At 44.8% G+C, this 19,376-nt stretch overlaps 1 protein-coding gene across 5 annotated transcripts in view; it reads left to right on the forward strand.

The window, feature by feature from the left end:
* The window catches only part of LOC139373269 (intersectin-1-like), a 60,720-nt gene that overhangs the window by 16,934 nt on the left and 24,410 nt on the right, over positions 1-19,376 (forward strand). For 3 of the 5 annotated variants that reach the window (XM_071113584.1, XM_071113586.1, XM_071113585.1), the window contains 16 exons: positions 509-578; positions 1,241-1,336; positions 1,974-2,037; positions 2,377-2,543; positions 3,217-3,378; positions 3,606-3,681; positions 5,302-5,414; positions 5,507-5,570; positions 5,901-6,038; positions 6,408-6,520; positions 6,874-7,136; positions 7,538-7,687; positions 7,797-7,937; positions 13,638-13,725; positions 14,503-14,642; positions 16,370-16,501. In XM_071113584.1, the coding sequence (XP_070969685.1) occupies positions 551-578; positions 1,241-1,336; positions 1,974-2,037; positions 2,377-2,543; positions 3,217-3,378; positions 3,606-3,681; positions 5,302-5,414; positions 5,507-5,570; positions 5,901-6,038; positions 6,408-6,520; positions 6,874-7,136; positions 7,538-7,687; positions 7,797-7,937; positions 13,638-13,725; positions 14,503-14,642; positions 16,370-16,501 (1,935 nt within the window). In that variant the 5' untranslated portion in view covers positions 509-550. The remainder of the gene's footprint in view (positions 1-508; positions 579-1,240; positions 1,337-1,973; positions 2,038-2,376; positions 2,544-3,216; positions 3,379-3,605; positions 3,682-5,301; positions 5,415-5,506; positions 5,571-5,900; positions 6,039-6,407; positions 6,521-6,873; positions 7,137-7,537; positions 7,688-7,796; positions 7,938-13,637; positions 13,726-14,502; positions 14,643-16,369; positions 16,502-19,376) is intronic. The other 2 variants (XM_071113587.1, XM_071113588.1) reach the window with 1 other exon arrangement.

Genomic DNA, 19,376 nt, shown 5'->3' on the forward strand with positions numbered 1-19,376 from the left:
CACACAGTCGTCCGGAACAGCGGGTGCATGGTTCAGTGTTGCTAGCCTCGATTCAGTGTTAACCAGATGACAATCCACCTGTACATAATGGCTGCATCTCAAATGGCACCATATTCACTTTCATAGTGCACTACCTTTGACCAGTATCAATGCACTATAAAGGGAATAGGGTGCCTTTTGGGATGCACCCATGACAATAATTTGTCAGCCAGTGCAACACCACTGACCGACTCACTGTACTTTACAGTCAAGTGATGCATTTAGGCCTGTCTACCTATTACCAAACATGTTATTACAAGTCTCTATTGCAAAATGTTTACCTGTCTGTTAACAACTTGCTGCCTGGCCTGCCCTCCCCCTGATGAAAGGAATAGAAAAAGGCATAGAACATGAAACGGCTTTGATTTCCTTTTGAGGGGAGCTTCTGTCTTTTGGGAGTTGGAGGAGAAGAGTGAGGATATAGACACTGTAGACTGACTGTTGTGGCCCTTCCTGTCTTGGCTTTCAGGTGTTTGCAGTTTGCGGCTGCAGTTGACTGACCGACTGAACAATGGCTCAGTTTCCCACCCCCTTCGGAGGTGAGTGCCACCCAACCAGATTGACAGCCGTCTGCCTGGCACACTGTGTGTGTGTGTGTGTGTGTGTGCGCGCATCTGTGTGTTTGTTTGTGTCACAAGCGTGTATGTGTGAGAGAAATGTATGCACGTGCAGGTGTGTGTGTGAGTCCTGATCTCCCTCTACACATGGATTAATGAGAGTTGTACTGTAACTTCGGCACAAAGGAAGGGTCACTATCAAGTTATTACTCCCAGGAGGTGGAAGCCTGCCTGCTGGACTGCGTGGGGTGCATCCCTAATGCCACATTCCTCAAAATCAACTCTGAACTGCAAAGCCACTTCCTCTGCATTTTAACACACGGGATTAATCCACCAGGTGGATTCAATTAATTATCAGGGACAGAAAACCAGCAGGCTCCGTACCTCGTAGGGTAAGAGTCGTATACCCCTGCCCTACATTGTGCACTATATAGAAAATGGGGTAGCATTTGGGATGCAGCCATGGTGTATGGTGTAAACCTCAGATCACCAACCACCACTTAATTTACTCTCTCTCCCCCTCCCCTGACTCACCTTAATGCTGTGTTCCATGACTCTACGGAGACTTAACTGAGCCCCCCCCCCCCCCCCCATACACACTCACACAGGCCAAGTGAGAGCTTCAACTGATCTTTCTCTCTCAGGGGGCCTGGACGCCTGGGTGATCTCTCTGGACGAGCGAGCCAAACATGACCAGCAGTTTGTCAGCCTGGCCCCCTCACCAGCTGGCTACATCACAGGTCAGCTTCACTCACAGCAGGGGAGGGGATGGACAAACGAAGGGAAAGAGTGGTGGAGGACAGTCTTTGCAGTACAGCATCATGTCAGGCAGAAGTTACTTGAAGATAGCAGAAGATCACTTTTCATCAAGACTTTCTCTTATATTATACACACACACACACAGTACCAGGTCAAAGGTGAAGGGGTAATGAAGCTTGGTGGACTGAGGCTAGGGTGGGCCTTGAAGTGTTTCATTCCCTACAGCCCACACAGTAGCAAGCAACTTCATTCTCCACTCATCTCACTATCAGAAAGGACATTTCAGCCACTCACACTCACTCATGTGATCATCTGATATCATTGCCTTGGTGTTTCGAATTTCAACATAACCTTGCACAACCTCGACACACCCTTTTAGAGAAGTGCAAGTGCTTGTTTCGCTCGGCTACTTCAGCAAAAAGTATTTCGCAAGCCGCGGTCATTTCATACTTCTCAAAATGTATGATTGTGTTTAAATTAAAATAATTTGCATTTGATTCCTCCTGAAAGAGGAACCAACTGGCCTCTTTCTCTGTGTGTTTGAATAGATGTATCCATAATAGTGTACAACGGACTCAACACTATTATGATATTGTTTTCCCTTCTCATCGTTCGTAGGTGACCAGGCCAGGAATTTCTTCCTGCAGTCAGGCCTGCCCCCTCCCATCCTGGCACAGATATGGTGAGTGTCTCCTCTTACTCCATCTCTCCCATTCTCAATTCAATCCACTGTTAATGTCAACCACTGTTGTCTCTCTCTCTTTGCCTTTCTCTTGTTTTTGTCAATCTCCTCCCTCTGTCTTCCACTCCACTTTCACTCACTCTTTCTTTCTCTCTCCATCTCCTTTATCTCTCTCTCCCCCTTGTTCTCTCATCCCTCTCTCTCTCTCGCTCTTCAATTGCTCTATTGGCATGCCATCTACACGGACATATTGGTAAAGCAGAGATTCACAACAACAATGAGAATAATCCGCATAATGTAATCGTATCTTTACTTTCTTGCTCTCTCTCCCTCTCTCAGGGCCCAGGCCGATATGAACAATGATGGGAAGATGGACATGCACGAGTTCTCCATCGCCATGAAGCTGATCAAGCTCAAGCTGCAGGGTCACGCCCTGCCCCCCTCTCTGCCCCCCTCCATGAAGCAGCCGCCCCTCACCCTGCCCCCGCCACCCACCGCACCCTTCGGTAAGGGACTAGACAGGGGCAGGGTGTGTCTCAATAGTCTAAAGGGGCTTCTTTTCCTCCATCTGCACTGATCTGTACAGCAGGATAGGTAAAAGCAGTGTGGTGGATGCCACAACAAGAAAAGTACATATTTGTTTAAACCTGTCCACTTGTTCTTTCAGATAAGTGCAGGTGATGTACAAGAGACTAGGAGATTGTGCCACTAGGCTATGAGATACACCCATGTTACAATCCCCATGGCCATCATTAACTAAATGGACTTTAGAGTGCTCGAAGCCAACTCTGCCATATCATCTGCCCCATCTATGTACATAACTAAATGTTTCACTGGGGCAACTTAAAACCTTTAACTACCTGACTACCTGTTATCTCAAAGCACAACCATAATGTGCCGTTTCTGGTATTTGAACAAGCAACGCTCTGTGTCAATATGCTGTTGCTCCCCCTGACAACCTGGGCATATTGCTGTGCGCTGCCTGTTTATGACCAGACTGTTGTTAATTTTCAAGTGAATCAGTCAGAACTCAGCGCTTGTAGTCTCTTTGGCTTTGAATTAGTGGGGAAAATAATAATAATAAACACTGTTAAAAATAATAGGCTTGTCAATAGAAAATGAATGATGGTCTGTTGTCTTATGTTTGTCTGACATACCTTACTTCATTCTACCCTGCAGGAATGCATGGTTTAGGGGTAATGCCAGGCCTCCCAGCAGTCCCTCCATTACCCATGCCCCCTATGCCAGGGGTGGGTATGTCCCCCCCTCTGGTGTCGTCGGTGCCTCCGTCTGTACCCCCCATGGCCAACGGCGCGCCAATGACTGGCTTCTCCCACCAAGGTAGAGCCCAATCAGAATTGTCGTTAGACACGCCACTGAATATTCAAAGTGGAGTTCTAGTGAATGATGGTGAAGCCCTCTGGCAACGTTTCGGAGCATCTCACTTTGTTGATTTAATCCTTACCTCACTAACAAATTCCTCTCTTTTTTTTTTTGTGATTCCCCTTTTTTATATTTATATATATTATATCTCACTCTGTCTCTTTCTCTCCATCTCTGTCTCTCAGCCACGACACTCAACAAAAGCTCTTCTTTCAACCGCCCGGGTGCCAAGCTGCAAGGCCAGTCTTTTGAGACTTCTAGGTGAGTCACATGTCACCCACTTGGAAGAATGGCCCCTGCTCACTGGGCTCAGACTTAAAGGGACAAATGTGGCTGTGTTTGTGCTTAGACTGCTGCTGCATCTAATTGTATTTTTTTACCACACAACAGGCTAGCTCATTAGAGAGATGCACAGGCCACGTCCCGTGTCCTCAGTTGGAGAAGAGCAATTATTCTGTCCAGACTGCTTTGCTTTCTAACATGACTTAAAAATAACTTCATGTTCAAGTTTCAAAGTTTATTGCACATTTTTCAGAAGTTAACCCTTTACACTTGTGGAAGTTGGCCTATAGGGTTACGTTGAAATGTTTCTTGCAGAAGAAATGTGAAAATCATGTACATAAGCATGGTAGCAATTGAAAGGGAACCGTTTGGAGATTTATGGGTAAATCATTAGACCAAAGTTGAGAACACACACACAAGACTGAATCCAAACATTACTGTTGATTTCATGTGCATTTTACATTCTGTACTTTTTGCCACATTTGTTGATAACTAAATGTGAAAATACTCTGGATACATTCAGTAACATGATAAGAATATTCTTGTTAAATGTGGGGGTAGGTGCAACATAAGACGAAACATTTTGAAGGGTTTGAGTGAGAAGACTAACTGGTGTCTCCCAGTGGCCACACACACCTCTCTAAAGTGTGCACAATTCCTAAGTTATTTCAACGCTCTTTTATGACTCAAAGAAGAGTCTTCAGCTATAAGGTGCTTTTTTTTTTCTCTCCTAGCTGTGCCGTTGAGGAACTAGAGCAAGCACACTTGTTTGGAACAGCCCTGCGTCCTTACACTCAAACAATTAGTTGTTTTAAGCAATCCAAAAACAAACCATTTATAAATTGCAATCTGGGTCAGGAGGGAGAAAGCTTGTTCTCTTGCCAACATGACTAACTAAGATGTGAAAGCCTAACAGATTGTGTAATTTTGGTGCACATAGGAGTCATGGGTGTATTCAGGTGTGTGTTCCGCTGCAATTTTTTTCTCCACAATAGACATTCTGTTCAGAACAACCCAGGGTATGATGCCATGTCGTCTTATAACTGTGCATCAAACATAGTGATCATAAACGTTGACACTGTATATGACATGAGTTTTATGATGAAATGTAAAGTGCACATTTGGACTCACGGGTGTTTGGCTTGCTTGTATGACATCAAAGCTGTATTTCTTATCCTCAACCTCTCATCTTTCTAAATCCATCAAGTCTTCTTCATTTACAGCATTTCCCTGACTCTTGACAACAAAACATTTGCAAAAGTTGCCCAATTAGTGGGGCTCAAGTTCAGAACGTCTGTCAGTCAAAACCCATACAGCGCAGTGAAGCGTAGAGCCTGAGATCTGATGTTATTTATAGCATGTTACTGTACAGCCACTGCGTTCCAATTTAGGCGCTTATCAGTGTCCAAATCTGCCATTTTCAACCCGTATACGGGTACGAGTGTAAAGTGTAAATTTTCCAACTGGCTCATGCATAGACAGCACAGCCAAAACACACAACATGTAACACAACGGTACTATAAAAAAACAAAGAATAGATACAAAGAAACATACAAAAGACGCTTTTAATAAGAGAAGACTCCCCGCTCTCCATTTTAGCTCCCCTGTGCCCCCCCAGCCCCCTATTGACTGGGCTGTTCCCATCTCGTCCCGGCTAAAGTACCGGCAGCTCTTCAACAGCCATGACAAGATGATGAGCGGCCACCTCACCGGTAAGACCTTGTCTGTCAACAATACTCATTGCGGTTTATCCAATCCACTTCAGCGGTTTCTCAGAGCTCATGTTGTTATCCTTGTCTTTCAGGACCCCAAGCAAGAACCATCCTGATGCAGTCCAGCTTGCCCCAGACCTCGCTGGCGTCCATATGGTAAGAGATGGGAGCGGAGCCAATACTTAGGATACTTGGCCACTAATTCCTCTCTGTTCTCTGACTATTGCTTCTCTCCGCTGACTCTGGGTAGAAGTTACCTTTAGGCACAGATCTAGGATCAGCTTAACCATCAGATGGCAAAACTAATCGTATCAGTTGGTGTTTAGGAGGATGAAACGCAAAACTGGTTTCGGATCAGTTGTCAGGGTGCTCCTAAACGACACTTGTTTCACATTCCTCCACACTGCTAGTCACAGGACAGGAAGTGCATGGCTGGCGGTAACACGCCACGTCTTTCTCTCTCCCCCTTTCCCTGTTTCTCTATAGGAACCTGTCGGACATCGACCAGGACGGCAAGCTGACAGCCGAAGAGTTCATCCTGGCCATGCACCTGATTGACATGGCCATGTCCGGCCTGCCCCTGCCCCCTATCCTGCCCCCAGACTTCATCCCCCCCACCTTTAGGTACAATCCACTGCTCCCTCTGTGCCTGGCAATGCCCCTTAGCTCTACCTCTGTCTGCAGAGTATGCATTGATACCGGCACTTACCTTAGGCAGTCTTGTCTTTATTGATGTTATTGCCCAACACCTCGGCCAGGGGTTTTTCCGTGACCCCGTGACCTGACAAGGAAAAACTCTTGAGTCCTATTTTTATATCTGGGTCATAGTTTTAACTATCAGTCCATCAGTCTATATTGATCCCATTAGGAGTTTTTCCTGGTCAAGTCACACGGTCAGGAAAAACTCCTGGCCCTGCCCATCCATGCTCCATATGAGGTGCTGTAATTCAGTGAGCTGCTCTGACTGACTGGTCTGATGTTGTCCGTCTCCAGGAGGGTGCGTAGTGGTAGTGGGGTGTCTGTCACCAGCCTGCACTCCACTGACCAGCGGGTCCAAGAGGAGGCTGAAGAGGAGCAGGAGAGCGAGAAACAGAAGCTGGAGAAACGTAACCACTCTTAAATTCATAGACAGAGCTATGGATGCAATGACTAACCATCCGTGGGATCGAAATGATAGATCTGAAGCTATATGGTGTTTGTTTACAGTTACGTTGTTAACGAACAGTGGAGCAAAACAAGCTCCTATTTGTTATATTCTTCTAGAATCTATGGCTATGTATCATCAATTCTAAAGTCCAAAAATGTATGTACCAATCCCTTTAAACACCCAGCAAAAAGCTCCTTTATAAATATAAACAGCTATATAAAAATGGCCCCAGTTTTCCAAGAAAATTAGGCAACAGGGCAAAATATGTCCCCCATTTCTCTCTGACCCCTCTGTCTGTCTCCCTCCCCAAAGTGACTTTCGAGGACAGGAAGCGGGAGAACTTTGAGCGGGGCAACCTGGAGCTGGAGAAGCGTCGACAGGCCCTGCTTGAGCTGCAGCGCAAGGAGCAAGAGCGTCTGGCAGCGCTGGAGCGCGAGGAGCAGGAGAGGAAGGAGCGCGAGCGGCTCGAGCAGGAGAGGCGGCGGCAGCAGGAACTAGAGAAGCAGCTGGAGAAGCAGAGGGAAGTGGAGAGGCAGCGCGAGGAGGAGAGACGCAAGGAGATTGAGAGGAGAGAGGTGAGGAGAGGTGGAAAGGAGTGGTAAGGAGGATGGAGAAGGAAAAGAGGTTTAAGGAGGACAGTGAGGATGTATAAAGAGAGGGAGAGGCAGAGTAAAGAGGTTGAGAGGGAGGAGGAGATGTAAGGGGAAAGTGAAGAACACAGGAACCAATGCAGTGTGTGTGTATATTAACTATTCTACTACTATGTTGTATTTTTAATATAAATTCACTCTCTTTTCTTATTGTATTGCTTTATTGACAGGGGGAGACAAGTGTAGAGAAAAGGGTGGAAACGGGCATTGAACCCAGGTCACCGGCAGGAACTTGAATATGTGCATAGATCTGGAAGTGTTGCCACTCGACCACGGCTGGCTCTGCACTATTTCTGTGTACACAGTATAACATTCCCTCTGGCTAGGCGGCGAAGCGGGAGCTGGAGCGCCAGCGTCAGTTGGAGTGGGAGAGGAACCGCCGGCAGGAGCTGCTGACCCAGAGGAACCGAGAGCAGGAGAACATTGTCCTGCTCAAAGCCCGCAAGAAGACCCTGGAGTTTGAGCTGGAGGCACTGGTAAAGACAGACACACAACATTATAACTTTAGTCCCAGGATATCTTTACTTTGTTATTTTGAAGAAAGGACAATAAGTTATGATAATTAGTTTCTCTCTCCCTCCCCAGAACGACAAGAAGAGCCAGCTGGAGGGCAAGCTGCAGGACATCCGCTTCCGCCTGTCTGCCCAGCGGCATGAGATCGAGAGCACCAACAAGACCCGCGAGATCCGCATCGCTGAGATCACTCACCTCCAACAGCAGCTGCAGGTACGTACACACCATGTGTAACACATAGTCCCCTCCATAATTATTGGGACAGCGAAGCATTGTTTCTTGGATTTGAAATCAAACAATGACTATGAGGTTGAAGTGCAGACTGTCAGCTTTAATTTTCATCCTTATCAGGCAAACCGTTTCTAAATTACAGCACCTTTTGTACGTAGTCCCCCCATTTTGGGGACAAGGTCACTTGTATGTACAGTTGAAGTTGGAAGTTTGCGTACACTTAGGTTGGAGTCATTAAAACTCGTTTTTCAACCACTCCACAAATTTCAAACTATAGTTTTGACAAGTCGGTTAGGACATCTACTTTGTGCATGACACAAGTAATTTTTTCAACAATTGTTTACAGACAGATTATTTAACTTGTAATTCACTGTGTCACAATTCCAGTGGGTCAGAAGTTTACATACACTAAATTGACTGTGCCTTTAAACAGCTTGGAACATTCCAAAAAATGTCATGGCTTCAGAAGCTTCTGATAGGCTAATTGACATAATTTGAGTAAATTGGAGGTGTACCTGTGGATGTATTTCAAGGCCTACCTTCAAACGCAGTGCCTCTTTGCTTGACATCATGGGGAAATCAGCCAAGACCTCAGAAAATAAATTGTAGACCTCCACAAGTCTGGTTCATCCTTGGGAGCAATTTCCAAACGCCTGAAGGTACCACGTTCATCTGTACAAACAATAGTACGCAAGTATAACCACCATGGGACCACGCAGCCGTCATACCGCTCAGGAAGGAGACGCGTTCTGTCTCCTAGAGATGAACGTACTTTGGTGCGAAAAGTGCAAATCAATCCCAGAACAAAAGCAAAGGACCTTGTGAAGATGCTGGAGGAAACGGGTACGAGGCCACTCGGCAAGGAAGAAGCCCCTGCTCCAAAACCGCCATAAAAAAGCCAGACTACGGTTTGCAACTGCACATGGGGACAAAGATCGTACCTTTTGGAGAAATGTCCTCTAGTCTGATGGAACAAAAATAGAACTGTTTGGCCATAATGACCATCATTCTGTTTTGAGGAAAAAGGGGGAGGCTTGCAATCCGAAGAACACCATCCCAACCGTGAAGCACGTGGGTGGCAGCATCATGTTGTGGGGGTGCTTTGCTGCAGGAGGGACTGGTGCACTTCACAAAATAGATAGCTACATGAGAAAGGAAAATTATGTGGATATATTGAAGCAACATCTCAAGACATCAGTCAGGAAGTTAAAGCTTGGTCGCAAATGGGTCTTCCAAATGGACAATGACCCCAAGCGTACTTCCAAAGTTGTGGCTAAGGTGTACAGTCGTGGCCAAAAGTTTTGGGAATGACACAAATATTAATTTTCACAAAGTCTGCTGCCTCAGTTTGTATGATGGCAATTTGCATATACTCCAGAATGTTATGAAGAGTGATCAGATTATTTGCAAAGTCCCTCTTTGCCATGCAAATGAACTGAATCCCCCAAAAACATTTCCACTGCATTTCAGCCCTACTCTGCAAAAGGTACAGGGATTGGACTGCTGAGGATTTGGGTAAAGTCATTTTCTCTGATGAATCCCCTTTCCGATTGTTTGGGGCATCCGGAAAAAAGCTTGTCCGGAGAAGACAAGGTGAGTGCTACCATCAGTCCTGTGTCATGCCAACAGTAAAGCATCCTGAGACCATTCATGTGTGGGGTTGCATCTCAGCCAAGGGAGTGGGCTCACTCACAATTTTGCCTAAGAACACAGCCATGAATAAAGAATGATACCAACACATCCTCTGAGAGTAACTTCTCCCAACCATCCAGGAACAGTTTGGTGACGAACAATGCCTTTTCCAGCATGATGGAGCACATAAGGCAAAAGTGATAACTAAGTGGCTCAGGGAACCAATATTTTGGGTCCATGGGGTCCATGGCCAGGTCAATCCTCAATAGGCAGGTGGACAAACAAAAACCAACAAATTCTGACAAACTCCAAACATTGATTGTGCAAGAATGGGCTGCTATCAGTCAGGATGTGGCCCAGAATTTAATTGACAACATGCCAGGGCAGATTGCAGAGGTCTTGAAAAAGAAGGGTCAACACTGCAAATATTGACTCTTTGCATTAACTTCATGTAATTGTCAATAAAAGCACTTATGAAATGCTTGTAATTATACTTCAGTATTCAATAGTAACATCTGACAAAAATATCTGAAGACACTGGAGCAGCAAACTTTGTGGAAATTAATATTTGTGTAATTCTCTCAACTTTTGGTCACGACTGTATGTAAACTTCCGACTTCAACTGCATATTAAAGTAGTCAAAATGTAAGTATTTGGTCCCTTATTCATAGCACGCAATGACTACATCAAGCTTGTGACTCTGTTTGTTTTGGTTGTGTTTCAGATTATTGGCTGGACACCGTATATTATTATTGAGCCAATAGAAAAAAATGCTTCAATGTCCCAATAAGTGTGCAAAGCTGTCATAAAGGCAAAGGCTTTGAAGAATCTAAAATATATTTTGATTTGTTAAACTTTTTTTTGTTGGTTACTACATGAATCCATGTGTGTTATTTCATAGTTTTGATGTCTTCACTATTATTCTACAATGTAGAAAATAGGTTTTTTTTTTTAACAGAAAAACCCTTCAGTGGGTGTGTCCAAACTTTTGAATGGTACTGTATATACAGTGCCTTCGGAAAGTATTCAGGCCCCTCGACTTTTTCCAGATTTTGTTACATTACAGCCTTATTCTAAAATGGATTAAAAAAAAAAACATCCTCAGCAATCTCCACACAATACCCCATAATGCAAGGCGAAAATAGGTTTTTAGAAAAGTTATTATTTACGTAAGTATTCAGACCCTTGCCCATGAGACTCGAAATTGAGCTCAGGTGCATCCTGTTTCAATTAATCATCCTTGATTTGGGCATGATTTGGAAAGACATGCACTTATAAGGTCAAACAGTTGACAATGAATGCCAGAGCAAAAGCCAAGCCATAAGGTCGAAGGAATTGTCCTTAGATCTCCGAGACAGGATTGTGTCGAGGTACAAATCTGGGGAAGGTTTGCAAAAAAGATTCCCAAGAACACAGTGGCCTTCATTCTTAAATGTAATAAGTTTGGAACCACCAAGACTCTTCCTAGAGCTGGCCACCCAGCCAAACTGAGCAATCAGGGGAGAAGGGCCTTGGTCAGGGAGGTGACCAAGAACCCAATGGTCACTCAGTGAAGATCGGAGAAGCTTCCAGAAGGACAACTATCTCTGCAGCACAAGATTCTCTGGCCTTATGAAACCAAAATTGAACTCTTTGGCCTGAATGCCAAGCATCACATCTGGATGAAACCTGGCACCATTCATAGGGTGAAGCATGGTGTTGCCAGCGCCATGCTGTGGGGATGTTTTTCAGCGGCAGGGACTGGGAGACTAGTCAGGATCGAGGGAATGATGAACGGAGCAAAGTACAAAGAGATCCTTGATGAAAACCTGCTCCAGAGCGCTCAGGATGTCAGACTGGAGCAAAGGTTCACCTTCTGAACGACCCTAAGCACACAGCCAAGACCATGCAGGAGTGGTTTCGGGTACAAGTCCTTGAATGTCCTTGAGTTGCCCAACCAGAGCCAGGAGTTGAACCCTGTCGAACATCTCTGGAGAGACCTGAAAATAGCAGCGACGCTCCCCATCCAACCTGACAGAGCTTGAGAGGATCTGCAGAGAAGAATGGGAGAAACTCCCCAAATACAGGTGTGCCAAGCTTGTAGCGTCATACCCAAGATGACTCAATGCTGTAATCGCTGCCAAAGGTGCTTCAACAAAGTACTGAGTGAAGGGTCTGAATACTCATGTAAATGTGGTATTTGTATTTTTTTATATGTAATAAAGTGGCAAAAATGGAAACTTTTAAAATCAATTTTAGAATACGGCTGTAACGTAACATGTTGAAAGGTCAAGGGGTTTGAATACTTTCTGAAAGCACTGTATATGTAGCTAGGCAAGCATTTCGCTACACTCGCATTAAGATCTGCTAACCATGTGTATGTGACAAATAAAATTTGATTTGATTTAGGCCTACTGATGGTATGAATTTGGGATATATCATCCCCACAACTGTCCCAGAGTCTGTTTTGGAATAGGCTTTTTCTTTCTCACACAGAATGACAAGCTGACCAATAGAAGAGGTAAACCTTTCTACTATGGGGGATATTGGAATTGCCAAGGCTAGTGATTTGCTGTTCGTTTCTTGTCTTGTTGGCTCAGGAAAAGTAAATGTGGCAGTTATTCTAAGTTCGCGTTGGACTTTGTCTGTAAAAATGATGCACGCCGTTGCATGTTCTGTTAATATGAATTACCATAATCTAAATGTGATTTCTGTCATATTGAGCACCGTAGGCAGTTGCCCTAATAATGTTACACACCCAATGCATATGGTTCTGGTAAATTTCCCAAATGTCCGTTAAATTAAAATGCTGCCAGTCAAATGTCCGGCCCCACATTTTCCTAATGGAAACCCTGACACACACACACACACACACACACACACAGTGATGCCTCAGGTGCATCTTCCACCCAAACCCTATACAGATTTGGGGTGTGACAAATTGACAATTTTACTTGACGTTTAAACAACCATTCTTTTATCGGTTTTTGGTTAAAAAAACAATAACAAAAAAGATTCCACGTCAGTTTACAATGCAGAATAATGGTCCTGTTACTCATGTATGACCGCTAGGGCTGGGCAATGAAGTTATATCTACCACAACCCTTTACAAACAGAACACAGCTACAGTAACATGTTGATAGCGGACAATACATTTAAAAAAATACCAAATTCTGCTTCGGCATAAAATGTTCAGCATTTTTTCCCCCCTAGCAACAATAAACGTTGCTGATTGATTGATGTGCTGCTGTGTTGTTTTGTTTATGGTATGGTAGCCAGATGTTTAATTTCTACTAAATGTCTTGGTAGGTCACTTCTTTAGGATAGGTTAATCAAATCATCTTGAGCTGCAGATCAACAGTTCTGGTTGCCTTGTGATGGACGTTAGTCCTGCTTCAGAAGCCTTCATTTACACACGACTAAAATACCTGTTAATATCTCCAGAGAAGGTTTAGCGCTTAAAAATCCGTAGTGTAGCCTACACAGACAGACAGACAGACATGCCGTAGCCGAGGTGATTTCAAGGGGCCACATTCCATTATGTCTGAAAAGGATAATCGATAAAGGCTACCGGTAGCCTACTGTAATTTCATATTATGAAGCCATCTGTATCCCGGCGAATTCGGTGCCATGAATAGGCTAGGATATTCGAAATGCAACAGACCGAAGACTGAACACACACTTGCATCATTTGCAAAGACAGAGCAGGCAGCCCAGCACGAGGTAGAGAGAGGGAGAGGTGGTGCAGGCAGAAACCTGCTCATATGTTTTGGTCATCTGCATCTCGTAATGTCTTTCCTTGCAAATTCACCAAAGTAGCCTAAAGTTTGCCTCTTCCTCTCTGGCTTTATTTGAATGACACAACTTTCCCAGGCCTTCATAGCCTATTGGCTATAACACACAAAATAGTACGTTTTGTGATAACTGCACTGAGATTTTAATTTAAAAAACATTTTGTTTTTCAGTTAGGGATTTTTCTTAGCGTTAAGGATCCCAAATTCCTTTTAACGTTTAAACATTCACAGATGCAGTTTACCTAAGACTTGCTGTTGCTTTGTGTGTCGTCCCCAGGACTCTCAGCAGTGGCTCGGCAGGCTGATCCCTGACAAACAGTGTCTAAACGAACAACTCAAACAGGTTCAACAGAACAGCCTGCACAGTAAGTACTGCTTCATTACCTCAACTCCGCACATCTTTAGGGAATAGGGTGCCATTTGGGACTCAGACTGTGTACTATATGCTTTGCTATTATAGATGGCTTGTGAATTCTCTGCTAAGTCCATGCAATATTTCCCCCATGTACTTGCCATAAATGAGTAGTTAGCTTTAGCTTGATTGCTAGTTAGTCCTAGCTATGCTATCATACTGTACATGGGTAGGCCACATTGGACTGACTTATAACTTGTACTACAGTGTTTCCCCTGCTGTAATACAGGTGTGGAAGTTCCCCCCACCTAGCGCCTTATAAAATAATCTGTCCTATTAGTTTTAATTGACAATCTGTTGCCTGGGGGCCTTTGTACCCCACCTGCAAACAAAACTAAGGGAAAGACTGACTGCCACACTATACTTAAGCTAGAAGTTCGGAGGAGGTGTGGTATATGACCAATATACCACAGCTAAGTCCGTAAGCACAACGCAGCGTGGAGTGCCTGGATACAGCCATTCGCCGTGGTATATAGGCCACATACCACAAACCCCTTAGGTGCCTTATTGCTATTATAAACTGGTTACCAACGTAATTAGAACGGTCTGTTATACCACGGCTTCCAGCCAGTCAGCATTCAGGGCTCGAACCACTCGTTTTATAATAACTGGCGCTTGCTCTCTGGGTCATATTCACTTAGCTCCAATAGGAAATGCTTGTTTTAGTTTTCTGCTGCAAAAAAATATTGCTACGCTGGGCACTAATAAATACAACCTCGTCCTTGTCCAGGAGACTCCCTGTCGTCGCTGCAGAAGGCGGTGGAGATCAAGGAGTCTAGTCGGCAGCAGCTGAGAGAACAGCTAGACACCGTGGAGAGAGAGACCCGCTCCAAGCTGCTGGAGATAGACGCCTTCAACACCCAGCTCACGGTACTACTACTCCCTAACGGACTCATCTTACTAGGTTCAAGACGAGGGCCTGTTTCTTTAAGGCTAAGTTCATCGTTAGAACCTCCGTAGGAGCATCGTTAAATCTCTGAGCTGTTTCTCAAAACCGCTGTTAGTAAAGTTTCACTTGAAAACGCTCGTTATTTACCGACTGCCCCAGACCACTCGTAGAACAGCACAGTGTGTCATTTTGACCCTTCTGCGTCACTTTATACACACAATATCTCCAGTACACATGGAATCAAGATGTTGATCTGTCTCTGTGGCCGCAGCTAACTTCAGAGGGAAGTTGACGTTTTTGCAATTGTTACAAACAAGTGAAGGGAAAAAAATGCTTTGAATGAACACCGAGATGACTGCATTAAAAGAAGATAGCCTGTAGTTCAATCATATGCTGTTGAAATCAATTTCATGTTCAATCAACGAGTTCTGTTTTGCAATGCTACTGTCTAATTTGTGTCTCAATATATTTCATACCGTGTAACAACATGTGCGCATTGATGTACCAAATATGTGATTAATGCATTATTATTGGGTTGGCATTAGAATAAACCGCCTCAATATTTGCAGCCATATAGGTGGTGATATCAGTACCAACGACACACTTATGAACATTCTCTACGTGGTGTTTTGGGAAATGCATGTGACATCTTAGGCCGTTATAGGAACAATGCCTTGTTAAAACCCTTGGAAGCTTAAGTTCCATCGCTATCGGGAACCCCGGCCCTGGGCTCTCCAACCCTGTTCCTGGAGAACTATCCTCCTGTAGGTTTTCACTCTAACCCCAGTTGTGACTAGCCTGATTCAGCTTATCAACCAGCTAATTATTAGAATCTGGTGCTCTAGATTAGGGTTGGAGTTAAAACCTACGGGACGGTAGCTCTCCAGGAACAGGGTTGGAGTGCCCTGTCCCTATCTCCTGTTCCCAGTGGATAGACATATCCCACAGAGCACAGACAAGTGACCAACAACGGATTTACAGTTCTTCTCATAGGGGTGAATCCTAACTACCACAAGTCGAATTTTCACCATGCATTGATTTCAATAAGAGACTAAATGAAAATCTGACTTAATAAAAGGAAGTTAGGATTTGCCCCATATGCTCAGTTTAACAGTTGACAGTGTACCATTTAAAACACTGACTTCCAGTACTTTCTTTCTGCCTAACGATGCCTTTGCATCTCTTCGTGTTGTCTTTGTGTGTTGGGGCGCCAAGACGATCAGAGGGCTTGATGATTTGTGTGTCTGATGATCCCCCTTTTTCATTTCAATGTGATCTCAATACTTTAGTCCTTTCTTTTCAACCAAAACCTTTTTAATTGCTCCACATACCACATCAGGGGCCCAGAATTTCAGATATACAGTACAGTTCATTCCGCTTATAGTGAATGAGGTCCTAGAAATGTTATAGTGATCCAATTGCCATGTGTGAAGGTGATCACTACATGCGGAGTGCACTGTATTGGAGTAGGGGGAAATTGCCTGAAGACACTGATCTTGTGTCAGTTTTGGATTGGGGGAAGGGGAGTTGATCCTAGGTATGTTATCTAGGGGAAAACGTGAGGGTTTACACTGTTGTTCTCTCACTGTTTCTGACTGTTGCTCACTCTGTCGCCCCGCCCGCCATCCACCATGCCACCCCCGTCTGGTCTGTTTGGCTGACCTTTTTTCCCGTGCCCTCTGACCTCTGCCCTCATCTCTCCGTCCAGTCTCTGGCTGCATTCTATCAGGGCCACACTGCCCGGATAGAGGGCCTCCGTCTGGAGCTGCTGCTGGAGGAGCAGAGGGGGCGACAGGTTGTCCACTCACCAGTACTGCTGCCCCCCGCAGGACACTCTATGGTAGTGCATCCCTCTGGAGAATAATAACCAATCAGAATAACTCCGTGTGCTGCTGCTGCTGTTACTAATTAGATTTGAAACCCAATGCTAAAGAAGGAAGAAAGTTAGACCCATGTCACACTACAGGGCCAACCGGAACTGTACTAGACTGGCTCAATTTTACATTGTCCTGTCAAAGCACGGTTCCAGCAACTATGATGGATGCGTAACCAGGCCTAGTGCAGTACGGTTCTGCACGGGTCGGCTCCACTGGGCTCAGTAGTGTGATGGGTATATTAGTGGTAGGCTGTGCTGCTTCCGGACAGTGTGGCCCTCTTCCCCACAACATCCCAGGGGCTCAACCTGGGGAATCAATATATGGTTAAACTGTATGTGGGTTGCTATGGTTTGACGTCGGACACAGCCACATGGGGCTGTTCAACTCAAGGCGCCAGGTCAGGGTTAGGGGTTGAGTCTGATCTGGATGTGTACCTGGGTCGTGTTCATTAAGCACAACGCAATGGGAAACACAAATGTGCTTTTCTTATTGGGCAGGTAGTCCCTCCCTTTTTCAGTCTGTTTCTTTCTGTTTGGTGCCTAATGAACACGACCTTGTTGTTGACCTCGGTGGCACTGCTGCTGTTCTATCTGACCCTTGACCTTGGGGTCCCTATGTGTCTCTTTTCAGTCCGAGGGGGGCTCGGTTAACCAGACGCTGCTGGACTGTCTGTCGACCGCCCTGGCCTGTTTGCAGCGTATAGACGTCTACCTGCAGGTGTCCCTACTGCCTCCCCCTCTTCCACCACGCCCTTCTCCCTGCGCTCCACCACCCCAACCCCTTTACCACTCCTCTGCTTCCTTTGAGGGGCTGGTAAAAGCAAGCCATGCTGCCCTTCCTCTTGAGCGTCTTTAGCTTGAGCCTCGGTAGCCCTGCAGGGAGTTAATAAAAACAGCCGCTTCCCTCCATCTGTCCTCTGGGAGGTGCTGGTGTATATCTCTCATTGCCTCCTAAACCCTCTAGACTAGGGCTCAATAAAATACTAGCATACTATTTAGTATGCATTGCCAAGACCAAAGTCAACTGGGTCACACTCGGTAGCATACTGGGAAACCGCTCCGGTCAATGTTGTTAGCCACCATGTGCATGAACCTGGCTGTTTGGCTATTTCATTTTATTAAATCGAATCAATTACAATTGTATATTTTTCAGCTCCTTGAGCTTTGAGTTGTCAGGCTTTGTAGTTTTGGTTACGGTGAGAGGACAACATTTTACCTCTTTGGTATCCCCAAAAACTTTAAGACCGACTTTTGTTACGTTGGAAAACATCTGTAGAATGCACAAAAACACTTCCCAAAAGACTCCTGTCTTATTGGAAAGAAATGAAGTGCCTTTGATTAATTACATGGCAGGAGGACAAGATTAAAAACAGCACACTCGACCGACGCTTTGCGGCTGTACAGTCCTTCTACTGAGTGAGTGGCCACTAGCGTTAGGGATGTATTTATTAAATAGTGAATTGAGGTGTAGGGTCTACTATTTTGGGAGATCAAATCCATATAGACCTAGGCTAATTGAAGACTTGGTACAGTAAAGAAATATAGAACAAGGTAATGAACAGAGTAATGTCATTTATCAATAGATTGAGGCAATATGAAAATGATCCTCAAGTTGTTAGTGTGAGACTATTTAAAGAAATCTTCACAGGTTCTCAGTCAGCCGTGCGTCTCACCATTTTAACAGAGGACGAAACAAATCTAGCTTTCTTGAACGTACCTCACTCTCTCCAGCCCCATGTGTTGATGACACGCCAACTTAACATATGAGGGTGAAGCCCTTGGTTGCATGGTGTTTCACAATGCATGGGTCATCACAATCTTAACCTATGAGTCTGGTTAACTGAGGGCTGTGGTGTGTGTGCAGTGTGCTCTCTTAACACCGGACTACATTACCCAGCAGTCACTTTGTCCAAATGGGCCATAGTAGCAGTCAGGACCAAAAGTTCTCAAGCTCGTTTGGCCTTAATGTGTGATCTGAATATATGTCAAATATCTATTCCTCGTATCAGATATGGACATTAGATTATTCCTCTGCTCAATGAAGATAGAATTTAAATAGGATTTTCATCTAATCTAAGATGAATTGATATTGATAGTTATTCCTTCAGGAAAATCAAGTCCTCAGAACTTAATTCCCTGCTCAGACTGTATATTAAGACTTTCTTAACCCTTTAGAGAGGGTGGGTTTGAATTACGTCTAGCTATGATCCTTGTGAATTTCCCATTAAACTCTTTTGACCGAACTCCATATCAGTCTGTGCTTTTGAGAATCATAGTTTGGCTCAGATTTCTCCCAGAACCATGAATGATCTCTGTGATTGGTTGGTACCACTTGGCTTTAACCAGTAGTGTTTCCATTTGGTGCTCAAACTGGAGCAGAGCGAAGTTGCCACTAGACGGTGATCTTAGGTCAGTTTAAACCCTACTAGGTTAAGATTAGGATTGGGGGAGATTAAGCTGATCCTAGATCTGTACCTAAGGGAAACTTCACCCCGGAGCGCTGAAACACTACAGTCTTCCAGTTCCAGTGGTGTCTGTGTTTCCATAGTACCCAGGGCTCGTTTAACCCTCCCTCAGTGGTTCATGTGCAGCGCTCGCCAGACTACAAAAGCTGTCCAATGAATGCACTGTGGCGGTGGCCATGTTTTGTGCAAGTGTGTCCGCCCCAAAAATCCAACCAAACCTACATTTCAGTAGTAGCCCATAATTAATTGGAGAAACACAGAGATGAGATTGAATGGAGGGAAGCAGTAGACTAAACACAGACTTTCCATCAGGTAACTGAGCCCGGCTGGAATAATAATGGCGCTTACAGGGCACAAAATGGCTGACGCCTCAT

This window comes from Oncorhynchus clarkii, chromosome 18 (genome assembly GCF_045791955.1).
Source record: "Oncorhynchus clarkii lewisi isolate Uvic-CL-2024 chromosome 18, UVic_Ocla_1.0, whole genome shotgun sequence".
NCBI classification, from domain to species: domain Eukaryota; kingdom Metazoa; phylum Chordata; class Actinopteri; order Salmoniformes; family Salmonidae; genus Oncorhynchus; species Oncorhynchus clarkii.